At 47.5% G+C, this 23242-nt stretch overlaps 1 protein-coding gene and 1 non-coding gene across 3 annotated transcripts in view; both read right to left on the bottom strand.

Moving 5' to 3' along the window:
• Positions 1–23242, bottom strand: part of Mylk (myosin light chain kinase) — a 188648-nt gene that overhangs the window by 43957 nt on the left and 121449 nt on the right. For both annotated transcript variants that reach the window (XM_028752285.1, XM_028752284.1), the window contains exons 19-21: positions 9363–9413; positions 8481–8608; positions 5681–5834 (exon numbers count right to left, since the gene is read on the bottom strand). In XM_028752285.1, coding sequence (XP_028608118.1) covers positions 5681–5834; positions 8481–8608; positions 9363–9413 — 333 coding nt within the window. The remainder of the gene's footprint in view (positions 1–5680; positions 5835–8480; positions 8609–9362; positions 9414–23242) is intronic.
• LOC114608354 lies at positions 11475–11638 on the bottom strand. Its single transcript, XR_003709351.1, has one exon. It is a non-coding gene; the product is annotated as a U1 spliceosomal RNA (small nuclear RNA).

A 23242-nucleotide genomic window follows, 5' to 3' on the forward strand; every position in this document is an offset into this window, starting at 1 on the left:
TATCTATCTATCTATCTATCTATCTATCTATCTATCTATCTATCTATAATGAGTCCCAGGCCCAAATGTGGGCCTGGAACTCATTCCCTAATCGAAGATGATCCTGAACTTCTGATCCTCCTGACTGCATGCTCAGTACTTCCGTTACAGGCATTCCCCAGGATACCTGGTGTATGTGGTGCTGGGCTCAGAACTCAAGGTTCCACACATCCTAGATAGGCACTCTATCCACTGAAGCCCACCCTTATCCCATGTCTCCTTCTTTGATATGCTAGCTTACTCTTTGCTGCCTGGGATTCATTTGCGCCCAGAGAGCCACCTCCCATCATTGCTGCCAGTGTCACAGTGATGCTGGAGGCCTCCTGTAAGGGAGCCACTTCTACTAGTTGTTTAAGTCCCGTCAGGACCACTTCCCAGCCTCCTGCAATGGAGCCACTTTCACTGGTTGTTTAAGATGTTCTCTTAGAAAATCTGTTTGTTCTGAAGGATATATTGGTCTTTTTCAGAAACATTTCTGGTGTTGGCAAAGATGTTTATTATTCTAAATCCTCTTAGAGGCAAGTGGCTCAAGTCCTCTGGAAGCCAGCTAAGGAAGTGGAAGAGCCTGCTGGGGGGGGGGGGTGAGAAGTCCTTATTGTCCCTGCTCCAGACTTCCTGGCAGACTTAGTCATGGAGGTTTATACAATTGAAGACCCTGGCCATTGGCTGATTCCCTTCTCACTGGTTTGCTTTGGGAAAAAAAAAATTTGGAGAGATCAACGTTGTTGCTAAAGAGTTGCTATGTGCACCTACCCTTGATACTGACACCTCAAATTTACATGTGGTGGGGTTTCCCTCAGGCAGCACAGAAGAAGGTGCAAAATGTGGGGAAGGAGGCTTGCAAGGCAGACTGTTGCCACTGTGAAGGGATTTGGTCTCCAGTGGAGTTCAGGAGTACTACAAGTTTAGGCTCCCTCCTCCATGCTTGTCCTCAGAGCCATGGCTGTGTCTGATGCTCTCTAGCCTTTCCAAGTACAGAGACCACATGAATTGAACAATTGGATGGGACCAGGGTACTCCCATGAGCCTCTCTGCTAAAGATAGACACATTCAGCCTGGACAGTGCCTGGCAAACAAGAGACTGGCTTGCTGGCTACAGCTGGACCCATGCTTCCTCAGAATTCTCCCAGGGCTCCCTGGAGACATGGCTGGCAGAATGGGAAACCCTTCCAAGGAAAGGGTTCCTCACAGCTCCAGCTGCAAGAGTTTGTGCTCAGTAGAGGGTTGCTATTCCTGGGAAACCAGAGGACCTTGTCTGAAAAGTTTCCCATCATCCCAGCTTCCCTTTGCCCTCTTTGTGTTTGCTCATACCATGTCTGTCTGAGCTGGGCCTGCCTAGATGTCCAAGCACAGATTCTGAATCCAACAGCTGCTGGCCTGAACTGCAGCACACTCTTGGAAAGAGACTCTAAGAGGGTAAGATTAAATTCACTGTGCTGGTTAGTTTTAACTGTCAGTCTGACACAACCATGAATCAGCTGGGAAGAAAGCCTTAACAAGGAGTTACACAGATCAGGTTGGCCTGTGGGCGTATCTATGGGGAACGTCTTGACTGATGTAGGAAGACTCAGGCCACTGTGGATGAGATTCCCTAGGCAGGGCATCCTGGATAGTATGAAGGGAATAAGCTAGCGGAGAGCAAGAGAGCACACAGTGATACATGTGGTCTCTTTGCTCTTGGCCATGAATGTGACGTGACTAGCTGCCTGAGTTCTAGCCTAGACTGCCCTGAGATGGTGGACTGTAAGCCAGAATTGTGAACCAAACAATGTTTTTCTCCCTACATTGCTTTCAGTCAGGGAGCATTATCAGAGTAAGCTGGAACACACGCTAGTCATGGACAAAGGCACAGGAGAGTCCCACGACTCTGTGCACCCAGACAGGGTTTGGCCCTTTCTACGCTGTCAGGCAGAATGAGATCAAGCTAGAGTTATGCTTACACTGGTACGCCAAGCATCTCTAAGGAGTATCTCCAGCTCTTCCAAATCACATAAGCTTTAAACTCAGAATGTTGGTGGTGTAGCTTGGGTGTCTAGGGTTCTCGATACTTTGTTTTTCTCCCTTAAGAGTTAGGTGGAGGCCTGTTTTTCTTGTGTTGGGTGAGTGACATTAAAGAATCCATCTGGATCTCCTGCTCCTCCCTCATCTTCTCCAAGGTCACGCAGAACAGCCTAACAGGCACAGGCCCAGGCCCAGGCCAGGCAGCAAAGCTCATTCTTAGGCTGCTTCTTAAAATACAATAATTAGCCTCGGAAATAGCTAAGTATCCCTCGTTTAAACCAACTGGGGGAAGTGCTAGCTTTTGTTGATTTGAAAATGAGCCTCATGAGTGATCTGAAAAGAAGACAGCTCTTCAGAGAGTATGCCACAAGAGACTTCTGCAGCTAACGAGTACAAGTCACATTTAAGTGGCCTTATTTAGTTGGCCCATCAAGTGGATGCTTTTCAAGTGCTTGAAAACTGTCCGGAATAGGTGGAACAATTTCTACTTTATCTCATTTATGTTTCCATCTACTTAATAAACCCCAATCAGATAATATGCAGAAGTCTCTGGAGACACACAGGTAAATCAGCTTAATCCTGGTTTACTTTGGCCTAAGTCTAAATTCATGGGCTCTGAATGAATGTAGCTTTGCTGCAGCCATCAATACAAGTCTTCATTTTATTGAGCGATTCTATTCTTAGCTCTGGGGTGGGGGAGGCAGACAGAGAGCCTGCTCCCCATTCCATTCCCCTCCTAGGACGGCATTTAACATGTTGCTCTTGCCAGCTGGCAGGCGGCCACACCGATGGCCCTGTCAGCACTGGCCACGGAGAATGAGAAACTCAACCATAAAAGGCCAGAACTGCAGCTCCTACAGTGGGGCTGGGGGAGGGGAGTGTGGCACCGCACGGGGTGGCCCAGGGAAGGGTAGGGGGCACTTGGTTTCAGAAAAGCAGCTCTAAGTTGTTGAACCCACACAGGGGCAGATGGATGGGAAATGCTGAGGAAGAGTGGACTCTGATTGCCTGGACCCAATGTACAGCAAGTTGTATCTCCAATATAAGCACCCTCCCACCCCAAAGTTCCTGACTCCTTGGGAAATTACAGAAATCAACACCTAGACTCACCAAAGAGAGCAAGAGGGCAGAGTGGCTTCCCATTTAGTTAAGAAACTCATTCCCTGACCCTTTGGTACACCCACTTCCCAGATCCACAATCTAAGAAAGTAAAGGAAGGGGTCAGAGGAAGAAAGAAGGGACTCGAGTCAGAATGATGAGCACTGGGTGAAGACACAGACAGAGAGAAGGAAGGGCAGAGAGAGACGGAGCCCATGGTGGCAGTGTACACTGACACTCGCTGTTCTTCATCCCCACTCCAAGAAACCCTTTTTCTGCTGCCTAGGGCCTGGAGAGCGGTGATGCAAGGCTCCCTAAGGTTGGAAGTGAGAAAATGTGGGCTGGGGAACCAAGGCCAGCAGTCAACTCCCTAGCACGGAGCAGCTTTCCAAACAGACTGCTTATCACTGAGACGAGTTTCCCAGCCACAGGTTTCTTTGTCTTGGAGATATTCTTCAAACTTTACCCATCCACAGGCCATGGGTCAATCTGGAGGGCGGGTGTTTGAGAGTCTGAGGCTAGTTCTTCCCCTAGTTTCCCTTTTGCATGACTGGAAACATACCCATCCATCTTGGGCCTAAGGTGAGGATAGGAGATAAAGATGGGGAAGGAAGACTGGGACCAAAGTTAGGGACCACAGAGTGATGGAGCTAAGACAGCATCTAAGTCCTCTCCGACTGCCAGCTTCATCCCTGGAAAGTTCCACAGGTCCCCAGGGGCGAGTTCTAACCACTGTGGCTCATGAATCCTTTTCTAACATTCTTTTGTTCTATAGGTCTGTGAGCTCTGCTCTGAAGTTGGGGAGTAGCCTTTATACTGAACCCAAAGGAGCCCTTTGTCTAAGTTTTACAAAATGAAACCCTTTTGTAAGCTTGACTTACAAAATGAGAGTCAAGATTGACTGGAAAACCTACTCATGTCTACTGTGCATGCCGCTGAATACCAGGTTGGAGTCTGTCATGCATCCCACATGCGGCGGCCTACGCAGGGACAAAACACAGATACTATGCCCTAGCTGCCTCTTCATGTGTCCCTCTAATGTACTAGGCACCTGCCACATGGGGAACCATGATGGAGGGAAGACACTGAGCATCACCCACGGGAGGAAACCACATAGAAAGCAATTTAGATGTGTCAGAAGGCAGATTGGGCCATAGGAACCGTTACTAGGAAAGAAGGGAACATGAAATCTTGAGACTCAGTCTAAATACGGGTTCGACTTACTGGGGACTCGGAGATACAGAAAGGGGAAGAACTCAGGGTTAGGAGTCACAGTGACCTTAGAGGAGCAGTCTCTGTAGACCAAGCAACATGGGAGCAAGGGGCAGTCTGGCTCCCTGGGCAGAGACTGCTCTGCTACAGGGTTAGCCCAGGGGTGGGGGCACAGAAAGCAGAGCACTGCAGGAAGGCCAATCACTGCAGGAGGGTAATCCTGTGCTATGAGGAACAAGCAGGGAATGAAAAGCTGAGTGAGCTGAGGCTGGCGGAGCCTCAAGAGCCTGGGAACTGGACCAAAGAAAAGAGCCCTCACAAAGGTAAGGGAGCCATTGATGGCACCATATACAGGTACCTGGAGGTCTGGAGGCCACCAGGTTCAGAGAAGTCTTACCTAATGCCTCATAGTTCTCCACGAAGCTAGAGGCATAAGGGCCTTGTATGTGTGCTGGGGGTAGGATGGGGGTAGGCTGACGGCAATGGGGAGCATGTCTCCAGAGAAGGATAAAAGTTCTGAGGGGCACTGATAGCTCAGCCTAGGGGCCTCAGAGTACAGCCTGGAGTGTGCTCATGATACAGTCCCCATGCTCCAGTCCCTGAGAGTAAGAGGAAGTGGCCTTGATCCCAGGTGGGGATTTGCAGGTTATAGTGGTGTGAATCAGATGTCCCCACAAGTCCAGAGCATCTGAATACTTGGTTGTTTGAGGAGAATTAGGAGGTGTGGACTAGTTAGAAGAAGTATGTCCCTGGAGGTAGACTTTAAGGTTTCAAAAGATGTGAGCTGTCTCAAGTTAGTCCTGTCTGCTGTTTGTCAGTTGAGATGTGAGCTCTTGGTGCTGTTCCAGTGCCAAGCCTGCCTGCCGCCATGCTCCCCACCATGATGGTGATGGACTCTTACTTATCCTTCTAGAACCATAAGCCCCAAGTAAACCCTGCCTTCTCTAATCTGTCTTGATCTGGTGCTTCAGAACAGCAATAGGAAACCTAACGGAGACATAGAAGGAATCAGATAGTGGTGGGCATGAGCCAGAGGAAGTGAACAATCCACCCGGAAGACCTGCGGGTGGGAGGGCTCAGGATCTCTAATGGCCAGGAACATGGAGACACAAAGAGGGAACTCAGGGAGCGGAAGATGCTGGCGGGGGTGGGGTGGGGTGAAGTAGAGGCAGGTATGGAGTCCTGCATCAGTGTGCAGGGTACTGTGTGAGAGTAAGGGGTGGAGAAGCCAGGGGAACAAGGGAGCAAAGAGGAAGGTGCTGACATCTTGGGGTTCATGCATTTTGTCTTCCACTCCTCAATCTTCCTGCTTAGGGTTTCCTGGACTCACCCACGACCGTGAGGTTGACTTGGGCCTGCCTGCTGCCCAGCTTGTTCTCCACCACCAGCGTGTAGCAGCCGCAGTGCTCCTGCCGCGCGGCCAGGATGGTGAGCTTGCTGCCGCTCTCGCCGTTCTCCACTTTGATGTGCTCGCTCTCCTGGATCTGCGGGAACACGTGGGAGTGAGAACAGGGGCTCTTACCCTCTACTCCCAAGGAGGGAGGGCAGCGGGGAGGGGGCAGGGGTCACTGTGTCTTGTCTGGTGTGGTGGTGCATACTTGTTATGCCACTGCTGGGCAAGTGGAGACAGGAGGATACCTGGAGATTGCTGGCTAGACAGTCTAGTGGTAAACTCCAGGCCAAAAAGACACCTTTTCTCAAGGGAGATAGACGGCTTGCCTGAGGATGACAGGGTGACACCTGAGGTTGTCCTCTAGTGCGCGCGTGTACACACACACACACACACACACACACACACACACACACACACAGGATGCCAATTTATGCTAGAGCATGGACAAGTCCTAAAACAATATATCAGACCAAACCAAACTAAACAAACAAACAAACAAACAAACAAACAAAAAAACCCACAAACAATCCCTCCTACCCCAAAACAAAATAAAACCACATCAACAAAACAAAAACAAAACCATGCCCAGAGGCAGAGGGCAATGTGCCAGAGTGTATGACCCATCTATCTAAAATATCCAGAACAGGCAAACCCGTGAGAATAACATGTAGGGAGTAGCGGCAGAGACTGCGGAGGGGAAGAGTCACACCGGTTTCTAGGGTGAAGGATTAGGAAATGCTGATTCTTACACAGTCTTGTGTATTAATCAATGTCACTGAATTATATATGATGATTTTTAACTAATTAAAGTTAAAAACTCAGCTAGACATAGTAGCACAGGCTTGTATCTCAGATGCTCAGGAGTCAGATGGACCACAAGTTCAAGGACAACTTAGTAAGACCTACCTCAAAAAGTAAAAAGAACCCTGGAGCTGGAGCCTAATGGTAGAGCCTAAATCCAAAATTCAAACCTTAGTACTGGAAAAAAGAAAACAACCACCACCACCCAAACCCTTCTAGTTCCTCTTTGAATGAGAGTGGCCCCCACAGGTTCATGTGTATGAATGTTTGGTTCCTAGATGCTGGAATGTTTAGGAGGTGTGGTCTTGTTGGTGGGAGTGTGTCCCTAGCGGTGGGCTTTGAAGTTTCAAAAGCCCTTGCCAGCTCAGTCTTACTCTCTCTCTGCCTGCTTTCTCCAGATCAGGATGTAAACCCTCAGCTACTGCTGCAGTGCCAGGCCTGCTTGCCTGCCTGCTACCATGCTCTTCAGCATGGTGGTCATAGACGTGCCCTCTGAAATTGTGAGCAAGACCCCAGGTGAATGCTTCCTTTTATAAGTTGCCTTGGTCACAGTGCTTTTTCACAGCAACAGAACAGTGACGAAGACATCCCTCAACTGTGTTAACCACATTCCATGCGCTCATCAGACAGGGCCAGTGGCTACCACACTGGATAGCACAGATGCAGAAAGGTTTCATAACTGCAATAAGTTTTTGTACTGAACTTGATTAATTGGCCCTGAAAGGGATGTGATTCTGCCTCATCCATCAGTCTAGACGGGCAGGGCCCTATTTTCTTCTCCATCTCTCCTGATTAGCTCTGCTTTCCTCCCAGGTTCTAGCGGCTCATCTCTTGGCCTATGACAATTGGCGTGGTGTGAAAATGCTGACAGGGCTTACAAAGAATCCTCACACCTTCTATAAAAGTGGTTTTTAGCCTTCCTAATGCTGTGGCCCTTTAATACAGTTCCTCCTATTTGGTGATCACTAACCATAAAATTATCTTGTTGCTATTTCATAAATGTAATTTGTTACTGTTATCAATTTTACTATAAATATCTGTGTTTTCTGATGGTCTCAGGTGGCTTCAGTGAAAAGGTCATTCAACTCCAAAGGCGTCATGACCCACAGCTCGAGAACCACTGCTTTAATGGGTTCCTAATGCAGAACCAGCCCAGCACACTGGGGTGTCTGCTGATCACACACATGAGTGTGTTACCAGTGTGAACAGTGAGAAGCTGGGTGCTGCAAAATTTCTGTACAAGCTGGTTATTTGGAAATTCAAATGTTTTCATAAGGAGTATATTATAAATTGTAGCTATATTTCTAGATCACTCAGCCAAAATTCTATTTAATGTATAATTTGTATACTCAAATACTTAAGCTTGCTTTGTTCTTTTAGCATGTGTTAAGTGGAAGCTGTAACCAGCCAGAACTCAGGAGGCTGGTGTAGGATCACAGTAGTCATGGTGTCTAAGGGGGTCACCTGAGGGCTTTAACTTCCTGCCTCCAAAAAGAATTCTAGGCAAATGGACTCAGATGAGGGCAGGAGTAATTTTATTAAACAGACTGCCTATAAAACCAGGGCTTATTGGTAGAAATGGAAGAAAAGGCTAGTAAGAACTCAGGTTCGGTGGATAAATTACCTTCTCCCTTTCTTTATTTAATCTTTCTTTTTCAGTAACCAGGTTTTATGATTCTATGTATCACATGATGCTATATCCCTGGCCTCTGTGTTTTATTTGGACAGGACCCTGGAAGACTGGCTGGGCTGTTCTTGATCTTACAATTCTCTTGCCTCGGCCTTCCAAGTGCTGGCATTCCAGGTATGGCACCCCATGCCCAACGCTCCCCTCCACTTCCAAAGTGAAACAGAGCAACATCCCCTGGTCACGCAGCATTTCTCATCTTTTAGGCCCAGGGCTGGGAGTTGTCCTTAGGCCACTTCCGTGACTGACCTGTTTTCGGAACTTCATCCACTTGCAGGTGATGGGCTGGGTACCAGCCACTTTCCCAAACAGCTCTACAGGCTCTCCTGCGCGCACCTTCTGGTCTTCAGGGAACTGGATGATTTGAGGGGGCATAGCTAGGAGGGGACAAGCAGAATGTGAGGCGGGGCCTTAGAGATGCTGATCTCACTGGCACTGCTGGCCATGTTGGTCTGGTGGTGCTCTCTTCCAGTCTGAAATCTTCAAGATAAGAATCAAGGTACTGACCCCTGCTCCAAAAGCTGAGTGCAGGGACCCTGCTAGCCTTGCCTATCCTTGAGAATCCCCAGAACTGGCTCACACAATCCACACGACATCGTTCCTCACAAATTGGTTGTAGGGGAATTTATGTCTCCTCATAATGGTCTGAATGGCTGTCCCAAATTATTTCTTAATTTGGCATTACCTCGCATCTGGCCTTTCAGTTAACGCTGGCTGATAGGCCCAATGTGGTTTGTGCCTTCGAATGTCTCCCCGGGGACAACAAACCATTCCACAAAGCAAGGACATACACAGCAGGGCCTAAAAGGAGCATGACATAGATCACACACACACCACCGCGGGGTGGAGTGGAGACTGAGGCTGAGGCCTCGCTTTGCAGACAGGACAGGACAGAAGCCACCAGCAGCATGTGATGTGGTACACACAGATGGAGGCAGAGGAAGGAAGGAGGGGATGGGAATGAGGTCCTGGCTGGTCATAGGGTTCCCTAGAGAAGGAGACAGCCCGAAATGTGGACCTTGGACGAAGGAAGGATCTTCTTCCCACTACATATATGGCTGGTCAGAAGACAGAGGAGAAGGCCCCATGGCAGATGACCCCCTTGCCCTCAGGTAGGACTGTGGCTGTTACCTGCTTTTGTAGGTGTCTTGGGGGCAGGTTTCTTTTTCACAGTTGCGTCACCTGAAACAAAGAAGCTTACAAGTTATGCCGTTAAGACCTCAATTCTGTTCTGGCCCCTCATCTACAGACACCCCTCTTTCTGCCATGACTTCCTGTGGATCTCCGTGCCCTGATTCAATCTTAAGACCCAATGAATGTCAGCTCTCGAGGGCCTCTGGAGGGGCCCCTTGGACCAGTGGAATAGAAGCTCTCCAAACTCAAATGCCCCTCATAGTCCTACTTAAAGATGACAGCCAAAACCTCACTGACTACATGCTCACCCTAACTTACAGGAAGTGCAGAAAGGAAATTATGTCAGATAAAGTAACTAAAATTATCCCTGGTATGGATCCAAGGGTCTCTGGCTTCCTTTGGGTCACAGGCTATGACTGGTAGTTGTTTCTTAAACAAAACACAATAAAACAAAACTCCCCAAACCAAACATTCAATGAATGAAATCTGTGAATGAATGGAAGCTGGGAATGGCAACTCAAGCCTGTGGAGGCTGAGGGCAGAGCACTGTCACAAGTTCAAAGGCAGCCTGGGCAGCACAGAGAGTTCCCAGTGAGTTTGGGATGCTAGACACCACTGCAAGTTTCCACCCTCAGAACAAATGAATAGTATCTTGCTATCTTTCCTTCCTATTTTACTTTTTTTCTAATTTAATAACAACAAAAACCGTCTGAGACAGAAACATCTCATAGCACAAATCTTCCTATCTATCTAAATAAAAATATGACACACAGGCAGAAACACCTGCATTGCTTCTAGTGCCTTGATTTCCTATTTCCTTCAGGTCATTTTTAAAAAATTAAAATATATCATTTCCCCCTTCCGTTTCATCCTCTCAACCCTTCCCTTGCTCCCACAAGTTCACGGCCCCTTTTTCCTTTACTGTTGATAACTGATTTTTTCCCCCTTGGCTTTGGGAAGCCAGATTCAAAGCCTCCTTACTGTATAATCCTACTTATGTGGCTCTCTAGAAAGGCCAAACCATAAGAACAGAGAACAGATCAGCGGCTGCCGGAGGTGCTGAGGAAGGATTGACCAGCAGCACAGGGAGGCCTCTCTTGACTGGAGTGGTCATTAAATGCCGACTCAATTGCTCATGACTCACACAATGTGCACTACACGGGGAAATTACATTTTAGTTCAAAAGTGTGTGTGTGTGGGGACATCACCAAGGAGATCTGCCATAAGTGCCCTATAGGAATCCTAGCCCTTGGGCTAGGGATTTAGCTTGGTGATTAAATGCTTGCCTGAGAAACACAAGGCCCTGGTTTCTATTCCCAGAACCACAGAATGATAACACAGAGGGGAGGGGGAGAGAGAGACTACATCTTCATCCACAGCCCTTACCCTGATTTATTTTCCCCCTCAGCACCTATCATATGACAAACTATATCTTCACTTATTTTATTGCCAGCCGTTCCTTCCCACCAAAGTGCAATATTTTGAGGTGGGACATTTGTGTCATTGTTCACTGTTACAGAGCCAATGTACGTGCCACGCAGTAGGCACTCAGTACCTGCTTGTTAAGTGAGTGAGTGGGTGGATACTGAGTTGCTTGCCTACAGCAGAATGGAGGGATAGCCCTGGGGCCAGGCATGTCTGTAGAACTGCTCTATGATCACAAGTGGTTTGGCTAGCCCTGGGTATCTCCACAGAGGAGACATTGCTGCCACCCAACTTATTTCTCTCAGAAGACAACTGAAAGGAAAGCCCTTGACAGAAACACCTTGAGACCTCAGAGCTGACAACTGTGGCCGATGGCTAAGTCTAGGGGAGAGGCCTGCTTCCCCTCTGGTGGGCTGCCATGAGTGAGTCATATCTTACTATGGGCCTATTATGTGCCACTCACTAAACTCTATGAGCTAGTGTAGAAGAGAGAAAATGATACAGATGTTAAAACTTGGCTTAGCTTCGAAATCCTAAACATTAGGTAGTGTAGCCCACAGAAGGGCTTTTATCTCTCTTTTGCCTTAAGGAATACTTCTAGGGCCACTGGGAATATTTGAATATTGTCAATGAATTAGATAGCAGTACTCTATGGATGTTTTTCTATTTTGAACATTTTTTTTTCAGGGGAGAGCACGAATACAGTCCCCCACTACCACAAACTATGCAGTCGAGTTTCCCGCATTTGGGGAATTCGCAGGGGTCAGCACAACCGGAGTGCAATGGATAAGCCTTGCCCTGGGAAAACCACCTTCGTGATCATGGTATCTCCCCTGCCAGGTAAGTATTATTTTGAACATTTTAATGTGGTTTATAGAACATATTTGATTTTAGGAAAGATCAACTCTAAGCTCTTTACATGTTTAAGGTTTTATGGGTATAATTTTCTTCTGGGCTGCACACAAGCATAATTATGTATGTGTGTGTGTGTGTGTGTGTGTGTGTGTACAGAGGTGTAGAGAAAAATGGAGAAAGAGGGAATGGCTGGGTATATAGTTCCATCACAGAGAGCAGTTGTTCAGTGAAGACTAGGCCCTGGGTTCAACCAGAAGCTACCCCTACATACCCAGAAGGAAGGAATATATGAGAATATATGAGAATATATTCTGAGGAATTGGAAAGGTACAGAATAACTATTTGTATTAAATCTTGCAGTTTTTTCTGTAAGGCTGAAATTACTAGAAAACAAGAATTAAATAGGAAGCTAAAAGTAAGAGAAGAGAGCTGGAGAGCTGGCTTAGCGATTCAAAGACCTTGATGCTCTGACAGATACCCAGGCTCAGTACCTAGCACCCAAATGGTGGTTCACAACCATCTGTAACTCCAGTCTCAGGAGATCTGATGCCCTCTTATGGCTTCAAGGGCGTGAGGCGCACATGTGATACATATACATATATGTAGACTAACAGTCATACACATAAAATAATAATGTCTTTAAATTTGTTTTCTAAAAATAAAGTAACACCCAGTTGTTCAAACACAGCAGAAGAGAGAACCCTGTGTGTGTTGAGAACATGGTCATCAGCTCATTTCTGGGGAATGGTGGACCCAAGGCCTAAGAAGGTAGCTCTAGAGAACAGGGAGGAGCCCAGATTAGCAACAGATGATGCAGTCTCAAGCAGAGTGGTGTTCAGTAGAGATGGGTCAGGAGACAGCTGTTATCACAGGAAGTTGAATGAAGCTAGTATTTAAATGAAAGAAAATAAGTATTTAGTTCTTCCACCGAACTAGTTTCATTCTAAGTACATAATAACCCAAATATGATTAGTGGCTATCACAGAGTGCAGGCACAGAACATATTCATTGTTACAGAGAGTTCTGTGGGACAGCATTAGCATCGTGTGCCAGAGAGCTGGGTCGTCAGCCTGAGAGATAAAGGAACACCCAGCTGTCACACTGACTCTGCATCCTCAGGTCTTCACATTGGGGACAAGGATATCCAATTAGGATGCTGCCACCTCTTGGAAGGTACTTAAAAGCACCACACAGAAAAGATGAATGAGGGACAGAGGAAGCATTAAAAGAATTTAGGGAACTAAACAAGGTAGGGGTACAAAAGTACTTTGCAATTTCTCTTAAAAACATGGGGGAGATTGTAGCAAAGGAAAACAGACTGTGAGAGTGGATGATGAAGTTTGGTTTAGTCAAGTGGACATGATGGATGAATATACTGATCCATATGGAAGCTTCTAGAAGACAGGGTAGGAGTCCTGGAGAAACACTGGCAGAGACTGGAAAGCGAAGATTTCAGATTTAAGCTGAAATTAGAACAAGAACTGGGAAGCTACGTCAAAGACTGGGTAAGGAATACAAGGAAAGGCGGGGGTGACAGGGCTGATCCCTGATGATGCACCTTGAATGACAGGTGGGTCGTGTGAGGGGCAGGGTGGGGGAAGGGAGACCTGGAGAGTAGAGAGGATGTCACTGTGAGCAAGGGTGGAGAACAGATGTTGGCTGGAAGAATGGCCAGGGCTTAACCCATGTGATGGGAAGCACTGGACGATGCTAGAGACTGGTGGGTCACACGCCATTCCAGAAAACGTATCCAAGGAAGATGGAGAGGCTAGGTGCCCAAGAAAACCCTCGTCAGTATCAATTCTGTGCTGAATGGACAAAGAAAAGTGGTAAAGAAAGGCTAACGTAAGGCTTCTCCTGTGCTGCAGGCTAACTTCCAGGATGCAGAGAAGAACCTAAAGATGATGAGGGAAGAACCCAGGGAAGAAATACAGGAGGTGATGACTAGCTCAGAGACTCCAGGAGGACTGGAGGAGACAGGCCAAGGGAAGGAGCAGGGCGGATCTCCTCAGAAGAGAGCAAGCCATCTGTCCAGAGGAGCTGCCTGGTATCCTCTTCCATGAATGTGTAGACACTGTAACCCTCAGTAGTTCAGAACGTGGCTGCCTCAGACACGGGGCCTTTGGAAAGGTGACTGCATTAAAAAAAAATCATGAGGGCCGGCCCTAGGCCAATCTGACTGGTGACCTCACAAAAAGGGAGGAAGAAAGAAGAGGGAAAAAGAGAAAATGGGGAAAAGAAAGGAAGAGAAAGTAGGAAAGGAGAAGACAGAGAAGGAAGGAGGCAGAGGGGGGAACCTAACAGCACATCTGCACACACAGAAGGAACCATATTAGAAGGAAGATCAAAGAGAAGACAGACATCTGTAAACCAAAGGAAAGAGATTTTGATCTTGGATTTCTGGCTTTTGTTTCAGCCACCCTGTCCACCATCTTGTTATGGCAGCCCTGGCTAGCTGTCAGAGACCTCCTGCAGAAAGGGTGGAGGTGACTGGGGAGGAGGAAGACAGTCCTTGGGGGTGTGAACTGTGTACACACAAGGAGGTGGGCTATATGAAACAAGAGGCTATAAAGACCTTCCCAAGCTTGTTGGTTCTGAGAAACCTACGTGGCTAGAAGCTAGCACCAATTAGTAGATCTTTCAATGTTAGGTTTAACTAGGATTGAAGGCCACGTTTTAAATTTGTTCTATAAATGTATAGTTATTGCTTTTTGAATTTGTTAGCATTTGAAGCTGCTCTGTAAAAACAACTTTAAAGGTTAACGATGTTCTATATGCTATCCATATTTTATATGACCATCTGTAGGAATCCATTAATGGTGTTCTGTGCACACAGGAAAAGCTGAGTCACAGGATTCTACAAAGAAAGCTTTTTGCAGGTGTTCTTTCTACTCTGCACAAATGCAAGCAGGACACCTCACCATGTCTCTAAGTGATGAAGAGGGGGCTGGAATCTCATGTAAGTCTGGTGGCTTCCCAAGTTCATAAGGCCATACGAGGCTCAGCTAGAAAAGCGCCGCTGGCCATCATGTGCCTGGCTGCTTTTTTTCTTTAGCACACACACTCCACCCTCTAAGCCAAGCCTTTGAAACCCTTCTCTGCCTTCCAGAGAAGGCTCTGGAGCTGGACTTGGATTCAAATGCTGTCTCACCACTAGCTAAGCTGAGGAGTTTAAGCATGTTCTATAACCTCTCAGCACTTCAGTTTCCTACTTAAACATAGTCCGGGAAGGCCAGCGAGTTGGCTCAGTGGGGAAAGGTGCTTGCTGCCAAGCCTAATGACCGGAGTTTGATCCTCAGGACTGATTGAGTGGGAGAAAACCAAAAATCCCCAGTCATCCTCTGACTTCTACAATAGTCACAGCGTGTGCACACACAACAAATAAATAAATAAATAAATGTATGTAGCAAAAATCTATTAAAAAAATCATTTAAAAAACCCAGAAAAATAAGGCACACAGCGCATGCTCTGCACTGGCCCCTTCCCTCAACCAACACTCTTTCCCAAACAAGCAGATCCCAAGGGACTTCTCTGCTCTCCCCAGGGACAAATTTAGCTCCTCCAGTTATCTGGAATGTGATGGATAATCTTGATTGTCAACATGATGGGGCTCAGAATCACCTAGGAGACACCTCTGAGTAGGCCTGTGTCTCCAGAGAGGTTTAACTAAAGAACAAAGAGGCATCCTGAATGTGGAGGACATTATGGACTCTGGGGGGTCCTGAGGGGGGGGAAGGCCTACTGACTGAGCAAGAGGGGAGGGAGCTGAGCTCCAGCATTCGCTCATACTCTGCTTCCTGACCGCAGATGCAATGTGACCAGCAGTCATAGCTCTTCCTGCCACAGCTGGAGCTGTGCTCCCCACTATACCCGCCCACCACTACGGGCGCTACCCTCAATCTGGGAGCCAAACTCCCTTTACTTTATTGCTTTCGTCCAGTGTTTTGTTATAGCGAAGAGAAAGGTAACTAATGCCCGACCCTGCTGGCCTCGTCCACTGACATCCTCATGTGTGCCCCATGTCATTGCTCCTTACTGTCCTCATCCTCAGCCCAGGTTCCTAGGAAACGCTCTGGTTGGCTCGGGTGCCCAAACTCAGTAGAGATAAACTGATCACTAATGAGTTTCCATTTCTCTAGGCTCACCCTTCTTATTATCTCTCTCCTGACCCTTGTCTCTCATTCTGCCTCCAACAGCCCAAACTTCCTACACCAGCCACTGGCAGAGAGGAACATCCTACAACTAGGAAACCTACCATCTTTGCAAATCCCATGGAGGCCACTGGGCCCCAGGGTAAGGGAGGGGCAGAGTGCCCTCCATCTGCTGCCTCTGAGAGGGGGTTGTGGCACCTCCCTGGGCAGCCAGCCCCCATCCACACCCTTCCTGGCAGAAGCCTGACCCCTCAACTCCTCTGTCCCCATCCAGGGTGCTTTGCTCATTGCTGCTCTTAACATTCTTTCTGTCAGCCTCTCCTGCCCATGTTTTCCCTGGAGCTCAGCCTTCTTTCTGAGCCTACCTCTCTGTCTAACCTCCTGGACATCACTGTCCCAGAAGATTCCAAACTCATACCAAGCCTCCCCTTCCCCAATCAAGCTCAGGACCTTCTCCAACTGCTTCTTGTCCGACTTCTTCCCCACAGCCCGTCACAAGTACTCATCAATTCCATCCACTGAACACACGCTCAGTCCTCCCCACCCCCACCCTGCACAGCATTCACTATGGCTGCCCCGTTCTAAACTCAATACCATGCCAAAGCCTCTTGTCTCCGAGTCCCTGCGCAACCACATCTGTCATACTGGGACCCAAGTGACTTCTCTATAAATCTGAAGTCTTTGTTTGTTGAAACCTCTCTAGCTGCTACCCATTACCACTGAGGACCAAGTCCACCTGGTCTCTGACAAGGTCCTTGAGGTCTGCTGTGGTTTCCATCTGCAGTCTTCTTTCACACGCTTTCTTCGGTGAATACGCTCCCTTATGTCCTCTATTCTCAATGTCCATGGTTCTCAAATGTCAGTGTGCGCTACGATCACCTAGAGAATCCCAGCTATGGGCTGGCTCTGTACGTGTCTTCAGGTGTTACTCCTTTGTACTTCACACTCAACATCTTTCAAGTTCTGCAAACTAGCATGTTGCCGTGGGCTCTCTGTGCGTGCTGGCACCTTCGGCGACTTCTACACCTTCTGAAAGCGTCTCTCAGCTCAGGCACACTACTTATGAGTTCACGCCTCTCCTAGTTGGGTCTATCCCTGTCCCAATCCAGTTCAGAAACCTATTAACAAAATGTATATGCCAAGTTCCCGGGGGACAGCAAAGGTCCCCTGCTTACCTCTGGGGCCGAGCAGCATGGGCTGCTTGATAAGCGGTTTTTAGAGGACAGAGACTGCAGAGATGGCTGAGAAGCTGGGCGTTTCTAACGAACTGATATTGAGATAGAAGCCAGAGGCTGCGAATCTTATTGTAACTTTGCACAGCATTAAGTGTGTGCTTTGTCACCTCCTTGATCAAAACTGCCAAGTGTTGAGCCTTCTGCTCTAGATGGGCGACTGAAGGAAGGGAAACAGTCCACTAAAATCATGAGTAGGGGTAAAGAATTGAGAGCCTTCCTAGGAAAGCTGAGGCTTTGCTGGAAAAAAATCTGCTCCTCATGATTTACTCTGGTAATGTCGTTTGCTTCTGCCCACCCTGCCCAAGCCTAAACTACTACTGCCCTAGAGAACCTTCCTTCTTTCCTGGAGGAAGTCAGCACCTCGTGGAGGTTTCTAGACTGCTCAGTCTGAAGGCAGATGAGTACCCCTTTCTTAGTCTTACCGAGTAAAAATGTTTGAGAAGACAATTGGGGAGCTAGTGTTAACAGCCTTGGGTACAGGCAGGTCCCTGCATCTCTGCCTCTCTGGGGACATTTCCCTTTTTAGGTAGTTAACTATAAATAGGCATCAAACCCTTTAAAGTTCTCCAAATCAGCATTCACTGTTGGCTCAAGGCTCCCGAGAGTGACACAGGCTGGATAAGGGAAGGACAGCCACCCCTGAGGCTGGCAAGGGAGCTAGAAGCTAGAGGGCCAAGTTCTGATGCTCCCCCACTACCACTGAGGAAGGTTCAATGCATCGAGGGACTGTCCTCTCACCCACTAACTCCTTCCAGTACATTCTTACAGACATGCGAAGACATACTGGTTGTTTTCTGAGAATTAACATCTCTGGGCAAATTGTACACTCAGCTCCCCTCATTGCAAAGGCAGTCCTATCAGAAGATTCCAGAGGAACACAGCTCCTCTTGTCGCTGCAAGCTCTCATTCCCAAACCACACGGAACGCTGTGACAGTTGTGAAAGAGGAGTCTAGCATGGCCAGGCCATCGGGGCCAGCACTGCTTGTCAGTCCTCAGCAGCTGCTTCTGGGAAGGACCTATGTTGCTGGTTGATCGGTTCATGGAAGATACTGAAAAGGCTGAGGGAGGAGCTGGAAGTGGCTGCCTAGTGAGAGGCCATCACCGTGTCTCAGACATGTGCATACACATACAGGCATGTCGGGTACTATCATATTCAAACACCAACACTGCAGTGGGGTGTAAGAAGGGTTGGTGCCTGCTTTCAGGGGCATTTGTACAAGCAGCTTAGCTATTCTCTGTGGACTTCACGTTTTTCAGTGTTAGACAAGACTTGGATGCCAAATCCCAACTTCTAGATTTCCTTTCAGCCCTGTGGAGTCTACTGGGATTTAGCATTTCCCTGTCAAGAATGTCAAGAAAGAGAAAGAAAAAAAAAAGATTTGATCCTAGAGAATACTAAGGAGACTGGACAGAGCGTTTGATATCTACAGAAGCTTTCAAGTTGACATGAGGACACATAGAGGCCAAAACAAAGGAAATCACTGTAATCAGAAAAGGACCACTGTGGTCATATCCCCATATGCACCACACACCTTAGGTGAGTGTCTAGGCCAGGCACAGACTCTGAGGGAACTTTGCACTTGAGTTTTCCCTAAGTCACAGAACAGTGAAGGCAGGAGGGACTCGTGGGCTGATCGGGACTCTCAAGTGGACCCAACTCAAATGTCTGCTATGCTAAGCTGTAAAACCCAATGGATGCTCATTGTCCGACTCCTGCTCAGACCCTGAGTCTGTGGCCTGCTGCATTGCTTCACCTGCATGCTACTCTCTTTTTAACTTATATTTTCTAAAGCCATCTTGTTAAGGCCTAGGAATCCATCCTTCAACCAAGTAATATGTTTGCCTTCCTCTGGATAAAACTCCCAAGAATTACACTGGCTGCTGAGATCCCCTCCGAAGGAGCACCCCAACGTGGGACTTTAGGATCCAGGCCACTTTCTCCACAGGATGCTCCCAAGACTGTGTAACCCCAGCTTTCCTTCTACAGCTGCAGATGGCTCTGCACACAGGTGCTAAGGAGAATTATCCAGCTTCACCCGAACTGTAGTCCTCCCAACTCTTCATCAGTGGCCTGCTATCATGGCTGGACAAGGTTTGAGATCAGCCATGGACAGTGTCCATTGGGTGTTGAGAAAAAACATGTTCTAAACAGGCAAAGGACTTTGAGGGAACTATGTGTTTAATTAGTGGGACAACTAAGATTTCTGTTTCCTCCTCTCTAGCCCTAAGGCTTTCTTGCTATGCTCCATGTCTGAGCAATTCCCTGGAAGTAGCCACTGTAAGCTGGCTCCTGGACACATGGAGGTTCACTGAGGTGATCCTATCTCTTAGTGGCTAACTCAGCTCAGCCAGAGACCGCAGTGTTTTTCTCTGGGCCTGTGAACATCTTCCCTGTCTTATCTCCAAGACAAGAGGAGGAGCCATTTCCGTCCTAAGGGAGTAAAGTATTCCAGGGATGATGACATTAGATTTTTACCAAGAAGAGAAAATAAACATAAAGAACATCTTGGGTCAAATGACAAAAACGGAGGGTGGGCTGAACCAATTAGCTAGCAATATTGAGCAATATGGTTCAATGTCAACTTTCCTGACCCTTATGTTGAGGTTATATTGGTAGGAAATACACAATGAGAAGATTTTAAATGATTTCTGTCCATCTAAATGAAAAAAATATAAATATATACAGAGAGAATGATAACCATGGAATACAATGTAAGCAACTCTTAAGCAAAGGGAATCCGGGTTCTTTGCACTCTTCTGTGCCTCTCTGTAACTCTGAAATGGTAACCAAATGGCTATTTTAAAAGTCCCACAGAGAGGCTTATGGCAAACACACTGACAGGTCTCTAGATCCAGGGACACACACCAGTTGCTTTCCTTAGTCTCCTTCCAGGCTCCAATGGTCCTGCCACCTCTGCCACCTAACTCTTTGTGCTGCTCCTTTGGGCTGGGGAAAGAACTGTTATCATTGTGTTTCTGTGGACAATGTGGAACAGAGCCAAATCTACAAGGTGAAAGGAGCATGGCGAGAAGAGAGACCACCACAGTTCTCTTCCTTACCAGGTAGGAGATGCTAGGCCAGGACCGGTTCATCTCTAGGGCTCAGTTTTGCCTCTCTATGAAATGGAAGCAACAAGTGTTTATAAAACAGTAGCGGCTTGGCTAGTGTCACACCGCAGGAGCTTCTGACACGATGCCTGTGCACTGGCACTCAGCACGGGGCTTTGTTAGACTCAGCTGTCCTCCCAACATTCCCTCCAGCATCTGTGCAGTTTCTCCCCCAAGCTCCCGCCTGCCTCTCCTCCCCTGCCAATGTTATCATTCCTTCTCAAGCCACATAAACTACATTCCTCTCCCTCTTTCAAAACCTGGTTCTGAGTTTTTCCTCACCTCAATCCCTCAAGCTTCCTCCCATGTTTGTGGCTTGTGACTTGGCTGACTGGCAGGTTAACGTGTACTTTTGTCATGGACGGCTGGGGGTAGATTGCCTGGCTTCTTCCTCATGCTACAATGAGGCTTGAGGGCTCCCAGGCAAGTGTGGTCAACGCTGTCCACTCCTACGCCCAACAGCTGCCTCAAATGACTAAATCACCCGTGGGGACAGGAGGATCTGGCTATACTCTTCTTTCTTCAAGAAGGATGGATTTCCTACTTAAATTAGGTACTTCCCAGTCTTGACAATACCACACATGTTCAGAGACTCATGGAATCCAACATGTCTGGGAAAGAGGAGAATAAAGCTAACAGAAATTTGAATGCGATGAGGGCATTCAGACATATGTGAGTTCATTTCAGCAAGGAGGAAAAGCCCTCGCCGCTAAGTATATTCATACACATATGAAGTGTTCACGAAAAAGCAAATGGGTGTATGAATGAAATATGAGAGAGGATTTTCACATTGAACTTGGCGTGTTCTTATATGTTTTAAGATGTTCGAATGAGAATAACAACTTAAGCAACTACTGAACAATAAATTATTTTCAAAGGATAAAAGAATTGGGGACACAGACCTAAAAGACATCTCCTTCACTTCCTGACTTGGGAAGCCACCTTGTCAAAAGGCTCCAAGGACAAGCTTTGGTGGTGTCCCTCAGGGGTGCAGGTCTCTAAAGGGCAACCAGAGCCATAACCTAATGCAGTGTGACAACAGGCTTCGAGTGGTGGGGACTGAGTAGACCAGCCAGCACAGGGAGGCAAAGTGGCCATCAGGGTGCATGGAGTGAGTTGTCCATCACTGGACCACAGAGGAGTGATGCTTCCCTTGCAGACAGGTGGGTGGAGTTACCACCCTAGCATTATGGTGACTGTGTGTTTTTGTATAGTTCAAACACTTCCTGCCAGCCTGCTCTCCCTGATTAAGGCTGTTTCCGCTGGGTGTTTTGTTCTCAGGGCCCTGGAGTAAGGTGACTCTGCATACTACACAGGGGCAGCAGGCAAACCCTCTTCTCTCAACCAAGCAAGGCCTGTTCCCACTAAAAGGCTGATTTTTAGCGTGGAGGATCTAGGAACATAAACAAACCATGGAAATCCAGCTGCCACCCTAGAGTTTCTGTTTAATTGGTCTGGGGGCAGCCTGGGCATGGTAATTTTCAAGTTCTCCAGGTGACTCTAATCCATAGCTCTAGCTGTCAGTGTGACGATGACAACTTGGCTGCGGTTTTCCAAGGACTCTGCTCTTCGGGGCAAAGTGCCCAGAGCTAGGTCTGCTTTGTCTCCCTGTCTCCCAGCACTTGTTTTTCTCCTCCACAGTTCTGCTCTGACCCTGCTTCATTTTCCTCTGGGGGGGTGGCTGGCCCTCTGTCCCTGTGGGGTGAGCGGCCTCATCACTGAACCAGTCACATCCCTGTTGTTCTTCTGGGAGCAACGTCTCCTCTGCTCACGTTCTCCCATGGGTAGCACAGCAAGGCCCAGGCAACAGTTTTGAAGAGTAACACATCCTCCTAGGTCCCCACGGCTTGTGCCTGGGCTCTTCTCAGCTTATTAAAGTCTGCTCTGAGCAGTCGTGGCTCCTCTGCTGTCTGAGTGGGTCTCACTTTGTGTAAACATCTAGGAGAAATTATAAATTCACTTTGGCTACCCTGCCTCGAAGGCTGAGGACCTCTGACCCCTCAGGCTGATGAGCTGTGTTCCAAGAGCTGAGCACTGCTTCACAAAGAAAAGAATAAAGCAGCCATAAAACACTGCCTTGTAACGAAGGAAAGTTCGGGACAGCTAGGCCCATCACTGTCCTCCACTAGCAGAAGTGAGAGCTTCTCTTGTGGATTTGTTTATGTTTTTGTTTTTTTGTTGTTTGTTTTTTTTTCTTTTTACACTTAATCTTAAGTTTCACTCTGAATCCCAGATTGGCATAGAACTCACTATGTAGCCCAGGCTGGCCTCCCTTTAGCTCCTCAAAGATTAGGATTACAAGTGTACATCATGCCTGGCTTTCAGTTTATTTTAAAACTTAAATGTTCTAGAGATGTCCAAGCAACTCTGTGCCCTATAAAATCTGGGAATGTCAGAAGGTAGTTCTGCTAATAAAATCACACTAATAATTACAGCAGAGGACAGGGCTGCTTTTGAGGACTTTAGGTACTTCTGTGTCTGTCTATCATTATATAATTTTATTTGATAGGCATTATATTTTGATTATGTAGGCTCTATTTTACAACTGCTCTGGTATAAAGATGAATACATTAATATTATGCATTTCAATCTTGAAATAGTTTTTTTAATTGCAGTTTTGTGGGTCTGAAGGCAGCATGTACCCTAAGTACCCTATTAGTGAGGTTGTTGATAGGGGTAGCCAGATCCAGAAGGAGGGAGGTGGCCACGCGCATCTGGGTTATGCTGCACGCTTTCTCTCTGGCTATGGCTAATATGCTGAAAGCTGACTCTGAAAGACACTAGTGAAGTCCTTCCATGGACACAGTGAGTCGTTCTGAGGGACAGTTTGACCTTCAGGGAACCCATGAGGACATACAGGCATATCACTATGGCACCAGGAAGGAGTTAGTCAAGATGGGAGTTGGATGCTCTGGAGTTAGTGAGGTGGCTTTATCAGGTATTTACCAGAAAGTTGTCTATGGAGATGAGCGTGAGGGCAAAGGCACAGGAAAGGGAAGGGAAGGGAAGGGAAGGGAAGGGAAGGGAAGGGAAGGGAAGGGAAGGGAAGGGAAGGGAAGGGAAGGGAAGGGAAGGGAAGGGAAGGGAAGGGAAGGGAAGGGA

This window comes from Grammomys surdaster, unplaced genomic scaffold (assembly GCF_004785775.1).
Source record: "Grammomys surdaster isolate TR1022 unplaced genomic scaffold, NIH_TR_1.0 125889, whole genome shotgun sequence".
NCBI lineage: Eukaryota > Metazoa > Chordata > Mammalia > Rodentia > Muridae > Grammomys > Grammomys surdaster.